General features: G+C 41.8%; 1 protein-coding gene across 2 annotated transcripts; it reads left to right on the top strand.

Annotated features, from left to right (window-relative positions):
- LOC109823924 (subtilisin-like protease SBT4.3) lies at positions 3303-7042 on the top strand. 2 transcript variants are annotated; one of them, XM_020390396.1, is made up of 7 exons: positions 3303-3445; positions 4190-4285; positions 5009-5138; positions 5480-6054; positions 6396-6567; positions 6656-6807; positions 6886-7042. In XM_020390396.1, the coding sequence occupies exons 4-7, from the start codon at positions 5898-5900 to the stop codon at positions 6900-6902; spliced, it is 498 nt and encodes a 165-aa protein (XP_020245985.1). In that variant the 5' UTR covers positions 3303-3445; positions 4190-4285; positions 5009-5138; positions 5480-5897; the 3' UTR covers positions 6903-7042. The 2 variants fall into 2 exon arrangements, with proteins under 2 accessions (XP_020245985.1, XP_020245979.1); XM_020390390.1 differs by having other exon boundaries at positions 6656-7042.

Here is a 14034-nt window from a genome sequence, read left to right as displayed (position 1 = left end):
ATGGTGACCCGCACCCATGCGAGTCACCAAATGGTGGCTCGCACAGCTCTGAGACACCATGACGTATTTGGCCTCCCAAATCACTGATTTCGATGTTTTATTATAATTCTTTCGTCTCAGGATCTCCCCAACTATTCTGAAGCTATTCTTAATTGCGCATGGGCGGTTATCAACTACAGATGACGTCAAAACACTTAATCTTATCAGAAAATGTGACGGCAATAGCCTATAAATAGAATCGTAGGGTCTTTATTTTGAGAAGATCTGAAATCTGAGGGCGAGGTGCTATCCAATTGAACAGTAGACCATGAATTTTAGAGAAGAATTGACAGATCTTGGCAAACTTTTTCATAAAGAAAAAGCCTTCGAAAGATTTGAGATTCTCTCCCCCTCTTTTCTCCAGATCAAACCTGGTTTTGATCTCGAGAAGAGCCACAATCTCGCTTGGTCGTGATTGTCGCTGCTACGATTGTTTCTTTCGTGAAGCAAGAGCATAATTATACTTATCAATCGGATCTGATCCACAGCGGTCCACAGACTAATGCGTCCCTGGTACAGGCAAAGATCCCACACAAAGCAACAGTAGATAAACTACTGCTGCGTTTTGTTTCATAAAGTTGTGAACGGTGTAACAGGTTTGACGACAATGGAAAATTCAACTTTTGACGAAAACACCTATCATGAGTCGACTCACGAAACCTAGCTGTTTTGTCAGAAGTTTCTGACTAGTCGACTCATGACTATCTTGAGTCGACCTATCTGTCATGAGTCGACTCATATATGCACATGAGTCGACTCATCGATGGTTTCCTGGTTCGTTTGGGTTTCTGTTTGCACGAATTCTTATGGGGTTTGGGTTTGGTTATTTACCTCTTTACCATCCACGTTGTTATACCTATGTAAGGGATTGTTTTAGAGTTTCTAATCAATCAGATGTAATAAAAAAAGAGATTCTAATCAAGAGAGATTAGGGTTTGGAGAGAATTGAGAGTTTGTTCTCGATTCTAGTGAGATTGTGAGAGAGGGATTGTAATCTTTTTATATCATAATCTAGAGAGGGTATTTTCCTTCACCACATACTGAATTATTATTGTGTTTCTGTCATCCTCTTCTCAACCCACCTTTGATAATTTCGTGATCAAAGGTGCTTGCATGGTGACTCGTATCAAGTTGGTATTAGAACAATCAGATCCTATGAAGGGGACATCCTGTATATGGTCCTGACTCGATCGTAATACAAGAAGTTAGGCGAGATCCTTATTTCATTGGAAGGGGTCTAGAAATTAAGGAAAGAGAAGATGACTGAAGGGGATAATTCAGTAAGACTAGATGCATTGGAGAAACAGATGGAGATAATGAGTTCGACTCTCACACAGCTCGTCGCTATCTTTCAAGAAAAGGACAAAAAGGAGGAATCTTCTTCGAAAGGCAAGAAGAAACTTATGGAGTCTGATGGAGAAGGCGAGGAACTTGATTCTGATAGGGAGGCCGAGATTATCAAAACTGTTCCGCATCAAGAGGGTAAAAATTACTACCAAAATTTGAAAATTGATTTCAAGGTGGAGATTCTTGTTTATGATGGGAGTGTTAATGTGGAGAGGCTCGATGATTGGATCGAGCGTATGGAGATGTATTTCACTCTCTATGGATATTCATCCAAGGAGAAGATTGTGTTCGTGACTTTAAAGCTTTCAGAGCATGCGTTGACGTGGTGGAAATCCTACTGCAAGTAGGAGAAGAAGGCAGAATCATGGAACAAGTTTAAGGAGCTACTGAGAAAGTAGTTCTATCCAGTGGGGTTCCTTGAGGAGCGTTGGTACAAGTGGTACGGCTTGCGCCAAAGAGTCAATCAGACCGTTCAAGAGTACACAACGGAGTTCCAGCAGTAGGCAATGGTTCTAAACATCACGATGGACGAATACTCCATCTTCATGAAGTACATGGCGGGTCTGAACGAATACATCCGCAAGGAGATAAAGCTATTCATGATCGAGTCTATTGCAGAGGTAAGCATGAAAGCTATTGCCATTGAGGGCAAGCAAAAGAAGAGTAACGAGGCAAAAGGAGATGCAAAACAGATGGGAGGTGAGTCTAGTGGTTCTAAACATAAAGAGGAGAAGCATGGTGATCCAGGGAGAGCAGAACTTATTTACAGTCACTGTGAGAAGACTGGACATATCAATGATCGATACTGGGAGAAGTATCATCATCTGAAGCCAAAGGGGTTGAAGAAGAAAGAGGAGAAAAAGGCATACGTGATAGCACATGGTTCGAAGGAAGTTCCTAGGATGACAGAGCCTAACAGTAGTCTCAATCTTATAGTAGGAAAACATGTCACGAAAGAGGACGAAGACCCCCCGAGAGCAGCTCTTTATGCTAAATTTGTAAGTAAATACCAGTTTGGTTGATGCCATTGTTGATCCAGGCAACGAAAAGAATTTGATATCCGAGGCCTTGGTTCAGAAGATAGGTTTGAAGACAGTCAAGCATCCGAAACCCTATCCATTGGGGTGGATTCAGAAGGAGACGGGACTAAGTGTAGTTGATCAATGCACTATCAAATTTGTGCTCCATGAGTCGTATATTGATGAGATCACATGCGACATCATTCCATTGGATGTTTTTTAAGTTATACTAGGGAATCCATACTTGTGGGATAGATACGCGATCTACGAAAGGCGGGCTCAGAAGTACACATTCACCAAGGATGGTGCACTACAACAAAACTATTTTTTTATAGCGTTGAATGATAGCGTTTATGTTGTAAGTGCTATAGATCATACATGCCTTATTTTTTGATAGCGTTTGGAAATTTTTAAACGCTGTGAGTTGTATATTTTTTACGACCCTTCTTTATTCATCAGCATGGCCAAAAATTCATTTGTTCCCGCCTCCGATCCTCAACCCAAGCCCCCTAACCCTAACCCTAACCCTAACCCCACCAAGGATCCGATCTTTTTCCATCTCATCCCTCAAAACCCCCTCTTCCCCTCTCGATTCAATCAGCCCCTTCAACCCTAACCCTAACCTTAGCTTCCCATTCGAACCCTGCCGCCAAGAAAACCTACATCTTCCGCGTCTATGCAGACTCCAAGCCCTCGATCTTCCCCTCCCACTCGCACTGGTACTCCTCGCTCGCCGCCTCCTCCTCCAATGAGGAGGAACCCGGCCACGTGCTGCATGTGTACGACACCGTCTTCCACGGCTTCTCGGCCTCCCTGCCCCCCTCCAGAGTGGTATGCGGCTCTCAGAGCGGACGACCCTCCGTCCATTGCCTTCTTCGAAGGAGCCTGTCACGCCGAGACGCTCCACACGACCCGGTCCCCCTAGTTCCTGGGCCTGAGGAACCAGCAGGGCCTATGGTCAACCTCCGACTACGGCTCCAACGTCGTCATCGCCGTCCATATGTAAAGATGTTGCCGATACGACTTATGCTCTCTTGAACGTAAGCAATCAGTGCTCATACTTGTTGGCGTATGTAAAGATGTTGGCTTAGTTAGAACCCTGAATTTGATAGCCATACGGTCTGGCTTTGAGAAATTTGCTAGAGTTTCAAAGCTCAAATCTTTATTTTTATTGCATTTATAGTCTACTTTGTTGTTTGCATTGGCTAATGTGGAATGTTCATAGTTTTAATTATCAAGAGTTGACGAGTAATCGACTCTTCAACAAATTTCTTAAAAAGATAGTGATTAGTTTTGATCCATTCGCTTATTAAGTACTATGAGAATTGTCTACAATTGGTTACTGATTCTGAATCAAACTTAGTGACACTGAATCGTATACTGTTTATGTGATCAAGTTAGGCAGTCGTCAAGAATGAAGTTAAGGCTTTGCTATCGGTTCAAAGTAGCAGACATTTTAGAATAATTGACCTCGCAGACTTAAACACAAATCTTTAAAATATAACAAAATATATGGAGAGAAAAGCAAAAGAATCACTAAAATCTTGAGATGTTGAGTATCCCAGATTCCAAATATTTCTTGTACAGATTCCTCAATCACATAAGAGTGCACTTGTTATGCATGCTTAACGAGTCACTTTATTTAACACCCTTATACATCTGAGGTCTTCTTTTATGTTTTGATCTTGTTGAAGAATTCAAATGTTATTTGAAATATAGTAGTCTCACTTTCTTTGGAACAATTCGCATTATTAGCTAATTGGGAGTTTTTTTGTCTTGAGCAGAATCTGCTGGGTAATCCAAGATGCTCTTTGCTTGTTGCAAAGGATCCCGAAGATAGAACTGATACGGTGATCACATCATATGGAGATGCTATTTCTGTATGTAAATGTCATCTATCTCCTGGTTACCTTTTCCTTAGTATTCACAGAAGTTCTGGGTATCAGTTTCTACTGTGTATTCTTTTTTACTGTGCATATATATTAGTTTGTGACTATATCTAAGTAATTTGGGCTTCTTCGCATATTACTGGAGGATGTATGTTGAGCTTAAGTGATAACTCATCCAAAAACCAGCTACTTATTGCTTATGCAAGTACTCTTGCTGATGTAGGTAATGCTATCTCTGACAGCAAGATCTACTTTGAGTATTGCTGTGGCACCATGGTTGAAATTCATTTGCTTAGTGTTTATTGAGCATCTTTGAATATGCATTTTTTTATTTATTCACTATTTGATTCTAAGATCAATCACATGCCTAATTTTAGAGACATTTTGATGTCATTTGTCATGCTTTCTCTCACAAACGAGCAACATATAGTCTTTGGCTTATTATAATGCTTAGTTCTAGTTGACCTCTCTTTTGCAGTAAAAGTCTTGTAGTGGCATTTTCTTTTCTATTCATTTTATTTACTAAACTAACTGTGTACAACTGAATTCTTTTGCCCATGTATAATCTCTATGTGGTATGTCATGTATATTCATTTTGTTATCAATCTAGTTAGGTTTCAATTTTAAAATTCTTGATCCGTAAAGTATTGAATTTGTCCATTTTATGTTTGAACACTTACATCTCTATACTTAGTCGTTTTATTATTTGCTCAGACTGGCTATCGCAAGAGCACTCTATCACAAATCCTCGATATTGATTTTGGATGAAGCTACTTCTTCTTTGGATAGCAGGTCTGAACAGTTAGTGAGATGAGCACTGGGGCACTTAGTGACTAATCGCACAGTAAGTATAACATGCTATTTGTTTTCTTCAATCCATCGCACAGTAAGTATAACATGATCCTGAGTGAGTATCACTTCCCTCTCCTCTGTTACAAATGAATTTCTGTTTAAGTTTCCAAACAAAGATTGAACTGGCAAATAATCAAAAGGAGAAATTTCTAGTGAAAGAATAGTAGACAACAAATGGTCATGCCTCTATTGTAACCCTCTGTTTATATTTTGCGTCTGATATGTTTTTGGTGGAATGACAATAAAAATTATTGGTACTAACTTTCCATTGAATTGTAAATTAGAAGTATGTAAATGTCAGGGTCATGTCTTCTGATATGTGTACTTGTGCAGAGTGTTGAAGAGGCAGAATGTCGTAGGGCATATGATTCTGCTACTGAGGCATACACTTCATCTTTTGACCGCATGAAGCCATCAGAGGAGGCTCCTACTGTTATATATACATATATCCTTATCTACAATACTTGTGTGTTGATCATTTTTTGAATCATCTCCAGCACTAACAACTTGTATGCAGGCTGTTCTTAGAGAAGCACACGAAGTTGCGGTTCAAAATGCTCACTGGAGTCATTCACTGAAACTTTTGTGGCAAAGATGAAATCATATCCTTAACATTGATGCAGTTACATGTTTTTTTCCTATTATTTAACTTATGCTGATATTAACTCAATTGAGTGACATATATTTCCTGTAGCCTGACTTGACTGCCCCGGGTGTTGACATACTGGCAGCGTGGTCGCCTATAGCACCCATGTCAGAATACAGTGGAGATAAGCGATCAGTAGCTTACAACATAATCTCAGGCACTTCCATGGCTTGCCCTCACGCAAGCGGCTCTGCTGCCTATGTCAAGTCCTTCCATCCAAATTGGTCTCCTGCTGCTATCAAGTCTGCTCTGATGACTACAGGTATGACTCGCATCTTCAGTTCTTGTTATAGATATTCCATCTACGGTTATCCAAAGTAATCTCCTGTATTATGAGGTTGTAGACACTTATCTCAGATTTTCTTGTTTTATTATCATATTTACTGATAGTTAGAGTTAGATATGCGCCGAGAACCTTCCCTTGTGATTTCCGCATGAGTTTAATAGCTATCAGAAAATTAATTCCATTACGGGATCGGGGAGCGTATGTGCTAATACAATAGAGCACGGGTGACGAAAAGCTACCCTCCCATTGTACAGGGGGCGTATCTGCAAATAACTCCCATACTTAGCTAGTTACCAATTTCCTATTTTCTCCTGCAGCTCATCGGATGAATGCAACTTCGAACGAGGAAATGGAGTTTGCATACGGTGCAGGACAAGTAAACCCCGTTGCAGCAGCGAACCCGGGGTTAGTTTACGATGCAGACGAAGCAGATTATGTGAGAATGCTTAACGAGTCATTCACTGAAACTTTTGTGGCAAAGATGAAATCATATCCTTAACATTGATGCAGTTACATGTTTTTTTCCTATTATTTATTTTCAATACCTTTTTTGTTAGTTCCTGAACTTGTCTGGTACAGTCGCTGGTAAAATTGTTGCCATGAAATGTATAGCAGCATACAGAAGTGGTTTGGACATTGATACAAATGTCAGTAAGAAGGCTGCCGAAGAAGGTTTGCTTGAAGATTTACATGGTAGTGCAAAGAAAGACTGTACGAGACACTTGATTGGTGAATACGTCGTATGGTTATGTATTTATTGCTTTTTGAAGTACATGATGCTTATGTTGCAAATTTTATTTTCTACAGCTGGGAAGCGTATGTAATGCACCAAAGTTAGTTTTTGTTGTTCTGTGTACTATGGTTAATTTTTTGTACTCCATGTTGGATTATCCAAAGACTAGTATTTGTTTTTCAGCACATTTGTGTTGACTCTTCTTGTATGCTACAACTTGGTTATGTATCAGTTTGAACCTTTAAATAAAATATTTGCTTTTATGGTTATCATAATTGGAAGTTATTTCTAGTTCAACCTTAAAGGTTTATAGGCACAACTGAACTGCTATAAGAAGTGGAAACAATTGCGGAAATGCTATTAAAAGAAGAAAGACAGCATTCACTGAAACGCCATTGTAGTAACTCAAACGCTATCAAATGTAAGACAATAGCAGCGTTGAAATGCTATGAATGAAAACTAACTAATAGCGTTTTTCAACCGCTATGAAAGATATTTATCATAGCAATATAGAAACGCTATTGAATACTCTTTTATAGCTACATAAAAACGCTATGGTTGGAAACTAACTAATAGCGTTAGCCACAGACCTACTATAGCGGGTTCTGACACAGCGTTGATTAAAACGCTATGAAATAATACCATAGCGTTTTTCGACCGCTATGGTAGACTTCAGGTGTTGTAGTGGTGAAAAGTTCATATTTTGTTCGGCGTCTCTTCCGAGGGAGGCAAATTTAGCGACAGTGATGTGAACGAAGAGGCTAGTGAATGCAAGCAAGAAGTTTGTCTGCTGTTCATTAGACTTCATGACGAGCCATCAAAAAGGAGTTGCATGTTGGAGCGGAAGACGACTACGATGAGGCGAGGAACGAAGGAGTCGTTTCCAGTTGTACATCGATATCAGGTTCCTAGCAAAACCAGGTGATATAGAAAGGATGGAGGAGCTCGCGAGTTTCCTTAGCTAAAGTTCTAACTTGAATGGGACTTAAAGTTCTAACTTGAATGAGACTTCAAGTTCCTAAAGGGGGGACCTATGATACAGGTGTATCTTCTCTTTGGAACTTAGCGATCCTCATGGAAGCTTAAGGATAGATGATTCTTATGGTAACTTGAGAATAGAGGTATAAAATAACACAGTGGAACACAGGTTGAAGCGTGGAACGAGACAATGAATCAAAGAATAGAAGCATCCAGTTTTTAGCTCGTGAGTCGACTTATACATGTATATGAGTCGACTCATCAGGTTGAGTCGACTCATGCATGTCATGAGTCGACTAACGAAATCTAGCCATTTTGTTAGAAGTTTCTAACCAGTCTACTCATGATTGTCATGAGTCGACCCATGTGTCATGAGTCGACTCATATATGCACATAAGTTAACTCATTGATGGTTTCCTGGTTCATTTGGGTTTCTGTTTGCACGAATTCCTATAGGGTTAGGGTTTGGTTATTTATCACTTTGCCATCCACGTTGTTACACCTATATAAGGGATTATTTTAGGGTTTCTAATTAATCATATGTAATAAAAGAGAGATTCTAATCAAGAGAGATTAGGGTTTAGAGAGAATTGAGAGTTTGTTCTCGATTATGTAATAAAAGAGAGATTCTAATCAAGAGAGATTAGGGTTTAGAGAGAATTGAGAGTTTGTTCTCGATTCTAGTGAGGGTTTAGAGAGAATTGAGAGTTTGTTCTCGATTCTAGTGAGATTGTGAGAGAGGGATTGTAATTTTTTATATCATAATCTAGAGAGGGTATTTTTCTTCGTCACATACGGAATTATTCTTGTGTTTCTGTCATCCTTTTCTCAACCCACCTTTGATAATTCCGCGATCAAAGGTATTCACACGGCGACTTGTATCATAAACTTAGTCTTAAACTTTTCTTCATATTGATTCCACCAGTCATTGACTTGAGCGTTGGAGGGAACGCTAGAGGAAACCTTCTCGGGGCCTCTAACATTTATTGCCTGTAAAGAAATCTACCTTTCCCAACTTGATTAGTCATCAGAGGATATTAAGGACCCTAATCTCTCACTAATCTCACTCAATCCGCAGATCAACTTTTTGACATAAACTGTTTGGTGCCCACTATGAGGTCACTTTTTCTTCTCTTGACAAACGGCTGATCCTACCCACCTCTCAAATCTCTAACCTATATACTCTTGGAGAATATTTCAATGTCTACTATATTACTCAAGCCTAGCTAGATGAATCCTTCTAGAAGTTAGCATAGCCACTCTAGCAGTTTGCCTCATTTGCAAATAAACTTCTCCGTTATTTGCCTCTTCTCCAACATACTACACTGTCTGCTACTCCAACAACAAGAGAGCACCTCAACAACAAGGAGAAGAAGAGCGTGTTAAGGAGAACACTCCTCAATCCTTGCACTACCAAGCCTGTTTCGTCACCCACACCCGATAGACTCCTCAGCACCAAGACATAATATGTGAGAGCTCAAGCTGTGATCCTAGTCATGACCCACGGGCATGATACTTGGGGATGAGATACACTTATACATTCTAAACTCTGGCAATTGTGGCCAACTAGACTTCAAGTTGTGATCTGACTTTCAACATGGTGACTGACGTCATTAGAGTGAACACTTCCCTTTCTGACGATATCATGAAAACTCATTGTTCTAAGTTCAAAATGACACATATTGAGAAATTTAGAGGCGAATGCCACTGGGTTGAGGATGCACAAAACTTCTTGATTTGATGTGCATGCAACACGTGACCAACCTGGTCATATGTAAGGCTTTTCCTATCACCCTCAGTGGTAGCACCAAAAATATGGTGGAACTCTCTAGAGAGGAAGTCAATCCATAATTATGGACAACTTTCCTATAAGTTCATCAACTATTTATTAGCAGACACAAAGAAGAATGCAGCCTTTGCCCTTCTATGGCAAATCAAACAGAAAACTAGGCTAGACACTTAGAGAATATTTTAACAGATTCTAGGCCAAGTAACTAGAAGCGGATGACCCTAACAACATGGCAGCTATGGTGAAAATAATCGCAGGTCTGGAAGATGAAGATGTTGGACTAGCTAATGATGAATCATGTGATCGACTTTGACTAGCTCATGGCTAGAGCCCGGTCACATATAGACTGGCGGCTTCCGAAAGCAAAAAGTCTGCCATTGATCGATCCAAGTCAAACTCAAGACCCTGTCAATCTGACATAAGAGATGATAGAAGGAAAAAGAAGAAGAGATGAGCGGAGAGATGCAACGAGGAGACCCAAGTTTGCTGCCCTCAATGCCCCTCTCTCACAAGTATTACACCAAATTTAGTAGGAGGGACATCTCACCAAGTCTCCCCCTCACATGAACTCAGATCCCCATGGAAAGGATGCTAAATAGTACCATCGATACCACCAAGACTATGGGCATGACACTGATGACTATCGATTCCCGTAGAAGAACATCAAGATCTCATCAAGAAAGGGCTATTCAAGAAGTTCATTGTTAGCCACAATAAGGAAGGGACAAACCTAGATATGCCAGAATGAAGGAGATCACGGTCACCTCACCCAAATTAGTAGAAAGTCTAACTGAAGGAAGGCGGTGACAGAGGCACCATCAACACCATCAGTGGTGGCCCAGTCGTTGGAGGGATATCGAACAACTGTTGGAAGTAGCACACTTAGCGAGCCCTCGGGGTGAACCTGTGTAAGAAAAGGCTCATGTCGGATAAATTCATAATCTTCAACAATGCCAACTTGAAAGGCATGATGACACCTCATGATGACTCGATCATCATATCCACCCAAATCAATAGGTTTCAGGTTAAGCCAATTATGGTGGTCATGGGCAGCTCTGTCGATGTCCTATTCATGGACTCCTTCAACCAAATAAAAATTGACAGATGTAAGCTACAACCATGTCTAAGCCTCTTGGTAGACTTCTCGGGTCATTTAATTCGACTAGAAGGAGTGATCACTTTACCAATTGTGAATTTCCCTGCCAATCTAAAGGCCGAGTCCAGTTCATTGTGACAAACATCAAGTTGACCTACGACATTATCCTTCAGAAAACTTCCTTCAATAAGCTCCAAGCGATCCCCTCCACTTACCATCAGATGATAAAGTTCCTGACCCCAGAAGGGGTCGACATTGCATGGAGCGATCAACATGAAGCCAGTTCATACTACATGCTCTTTGTGAAGGGCAAGAGAATCTAAAAAATCCTTCCAATTGAGAAGTCTCAAGCTAACCTACAAATAAATGAATAAAGGGAGCGAACTACCTCTATCAAAGAGCTACACAAAATCATGCTCGATGTCGATGACACCAAGAAGGTGCTAATTGGATCGAAACTACCCGAACTATAGAGTGAGACACTCATCAAGTTCCTATGCACAAATGCAGACATTTTTTATTAGAGACCTAAGGACATGCCCGGATTAGACTCGGATATGATGCATCGATCAATACTACAAACCTAGCTAACAAAATAAAAGTCATCTTAAGCTAGAAAGCAGCAGGTGGTAGCAAAAAAGGTTGATTGACTGCTAAAAGAAGGATATATTTTAGAGGTCCAGTACTTGGAGTGGTTGCGAATGTATTGCTGGTAAAAAAAAGCCAACAACAAGGGGAGAATGTGCGTCGATTTTACTAAGCTTAACAAAGCTTTTCCTAAGGATAGTTTTCCCCTCCCTCGGATCAACAAACTCATCAATGGAAGTGTTGGGTCCTTTTGTTTTGATGATAATTTATAAACAATTTACATCTAATGTTGTTTGTCTAGTGTTCGTGTTTTGTATTTATTCTAGGCAAATAATATGTTGGAGGATGGATGTAATTGAGCCTCAACGATCATATCCAATGGAGGTTGTTGGAATAGTAGAGTGAAGTATTGCAATTCAAGTTAAAGATCCAAGTTTAAGGTTCATCCGCAAGTTTACCAAGATAGAGCTTCGTTGAAGATCACAAGCTTGAGTATATTTAGTTTAAGTTTTTATATTATGTGTGTTAGTACTTTAAGCTCAACCACATACCCACATACACACACATACAAGTTTTGGTTATATATATATATCATTGCCGGAAATAATACCCAGGTGCGATTTGAAATAAATCAAATACTGAGTGGGGGAACCCTTCCCATTAAACGGCGTAAAATTAATCAGACTGAACTTCGCCGGATAGGGGATTGATTCCCATTCTCGTGGGTATGGACAAGAAATGCCCGTCTTCTTCACCTCTTGAGCGGAGATTAATGTGTTGATTTTGCTCTCGAGGTTTTTGATCTTCAAGTCTTCACTTGTATCTTCGTTGGCATCCTCGTTACCACCCCCTGCATTGACGGGAGGGTTATGAGCTTCATCCCTATCCGTGTGCTCCTCTTCCTGAACAACCTGGTTACGGCGGCTTGGTTCACCTCGCTGGTTCGTCAGTGCCTGAATTTGTTGCTCATGCATCTCTCTCATAGTCTGCATGGCCATCTGCATCTCGAACCTAAAGCTTTCCTGTTGTTTGGCTATGGCATCTTCGAGCATCTTGGCCACTTGTTCCGCGCTTATCATCAGTGACTCGCGGGGTTCCCCCTCACTGGACACTGTATTATCTGATACGACTGCGGAGCAGGTATCCGACTCTTCACCTTCTGAAGGTACTCTTGTCCGAACCCTACCATAAGTTCCTCGTGCGATTGCTCCAGACTGCAGACAGGTTAGACGCTGGGATGCTTTCAGAATCGACTCGAGATTATCCCGTGATGAGGTATCTTTGCTTGTCATATTAGCGGTGACCCTCGGGAATTCTTCATCTTCAACCACCGTCCTTCTTTGCCGAAAACGCCTACGCCTTGGTTTTGGCATTTTGGTACTAAGCCTTTCGAACACTGAAATTCTCTCGGGGACTACCTTGATGCAGTTGCACTCAGACAGTACTGCCCGAATGAGCTTTGAACAAGGGAACTGAGTTTCTAGTCCTCGAGGACTTCTCTTTCTGGCTTTGCTCGTACCCCCAGCACGATAGTACAGCTCGTCTGTTTGAAAGTCAGAGCAACCTATCGTGTGTTGGCACGATTTCTCAAGTATAACGTAATCATCATCAGACGACAACGTTTCCTTCTGAGGTAGAACTGCCTTCTTTGGACTTTCAAGAGTCACGCGCCTTGAGACCTGCCTTTTTGGGCGTGAATTCTTAGCGGGCTCCTGAACTTCAATGCCCAGCATAATGCGCTTGGGTGCCATGATTTCTTTGTCATGTTGAGGGTTGCGGCGACCCCCAGCATGTTGCGTCGTTTGGGGATTTCTTAGTGGGCCCAAACGTTCTTGGATTGGAGTTTTGCTTCGCTCCTCGGGAAGTGGACCGAGGTTCTCCAAAACTGACTTCCTTTTCTGGGATGGTCCTGCGGGATCTCCCGGAGCAGTTGTGGAAGTCATCGGCGATTTGGGTTGACTCGCCGGAAGTTGAGCTGTCAGGGGCTGCAGTTGCTGCTTTTTGGTCTGAACCGCCGCTTCAGACTTCGGCCTCCAAACTTTGCGAGTTGGTGGCGGCTTCTTGGCTACCTCTTTCTGCAGCTTTCTACGGGCTTCTTCAGCTTGAGCCCGTGCCTGCGCTGATAGTGCGCGGCGCTTGCGAATGCGCTCCTCCAGCGTTGATCGGTTCCGTTTAACACGGACCCATTCCATTGTTGGCGGCTTGGAGGAACCACCATTCGTTGATTGTTGAGGCTGCTTGCCTCTTTTGTTCTTCATATCCACGTTGTAGCGGATCCCGTCAACTGACTCCATGGCCTTTGCGAATCGTTTCGCAAGGCGTTGACGTTGCCTTTGGCGGGCTCTCTTCGAGAGAGTCACCACGCCCTCTGTGGCAGAAGAGTTGGCCAGAGCAGATCTGCCCTGGTTGGAAACTGGAGGAATCTCACCCGATGCGACTTTGGCATCAAACGGGGCGAGATCTTCGTTGGTGGCTTCGACTTCTTCATACCAACGAACCTTTCTCCTGGAGGAGAACTTCTGGGATTTCTTGGACTTGCGGGGGGAGGTAGATCCGGACGAGGACACGTACTCCTCGAACTTGGCTTGGTCGAACTCATACTCGACCTCCTCCTCGACCGGGATCGAGATCCGCGGCTGCGACGCAACGATCTCGGCAGCGAGATCGGTGGCTCCCACTGTGGTCGCCAGATTGTTCGCGGGGAAAATCGTTTTCTTCATTGATGTCATTGTGATCTCAAAATAACAACTTTTTGTGGTTACAAAAGATCCG

This window comes from Asparagus officinalis, chromosome 1, assembly GCF_001876935.1.
Source record: "Asparagus officinalis chromosome 1, Aspof.V1, whole genome shotgun sequence".
Classification (NCBI taxonomy): Eukaryota; Viridiplantae; Streptophyta; class Magnoliopsida; order Asparagales; family Asparagaceae; genus Asparagus; species Asparagus officinalis.
This window is presented reverse-complemented; position numbering and strand designations above follow the sequence as displayed.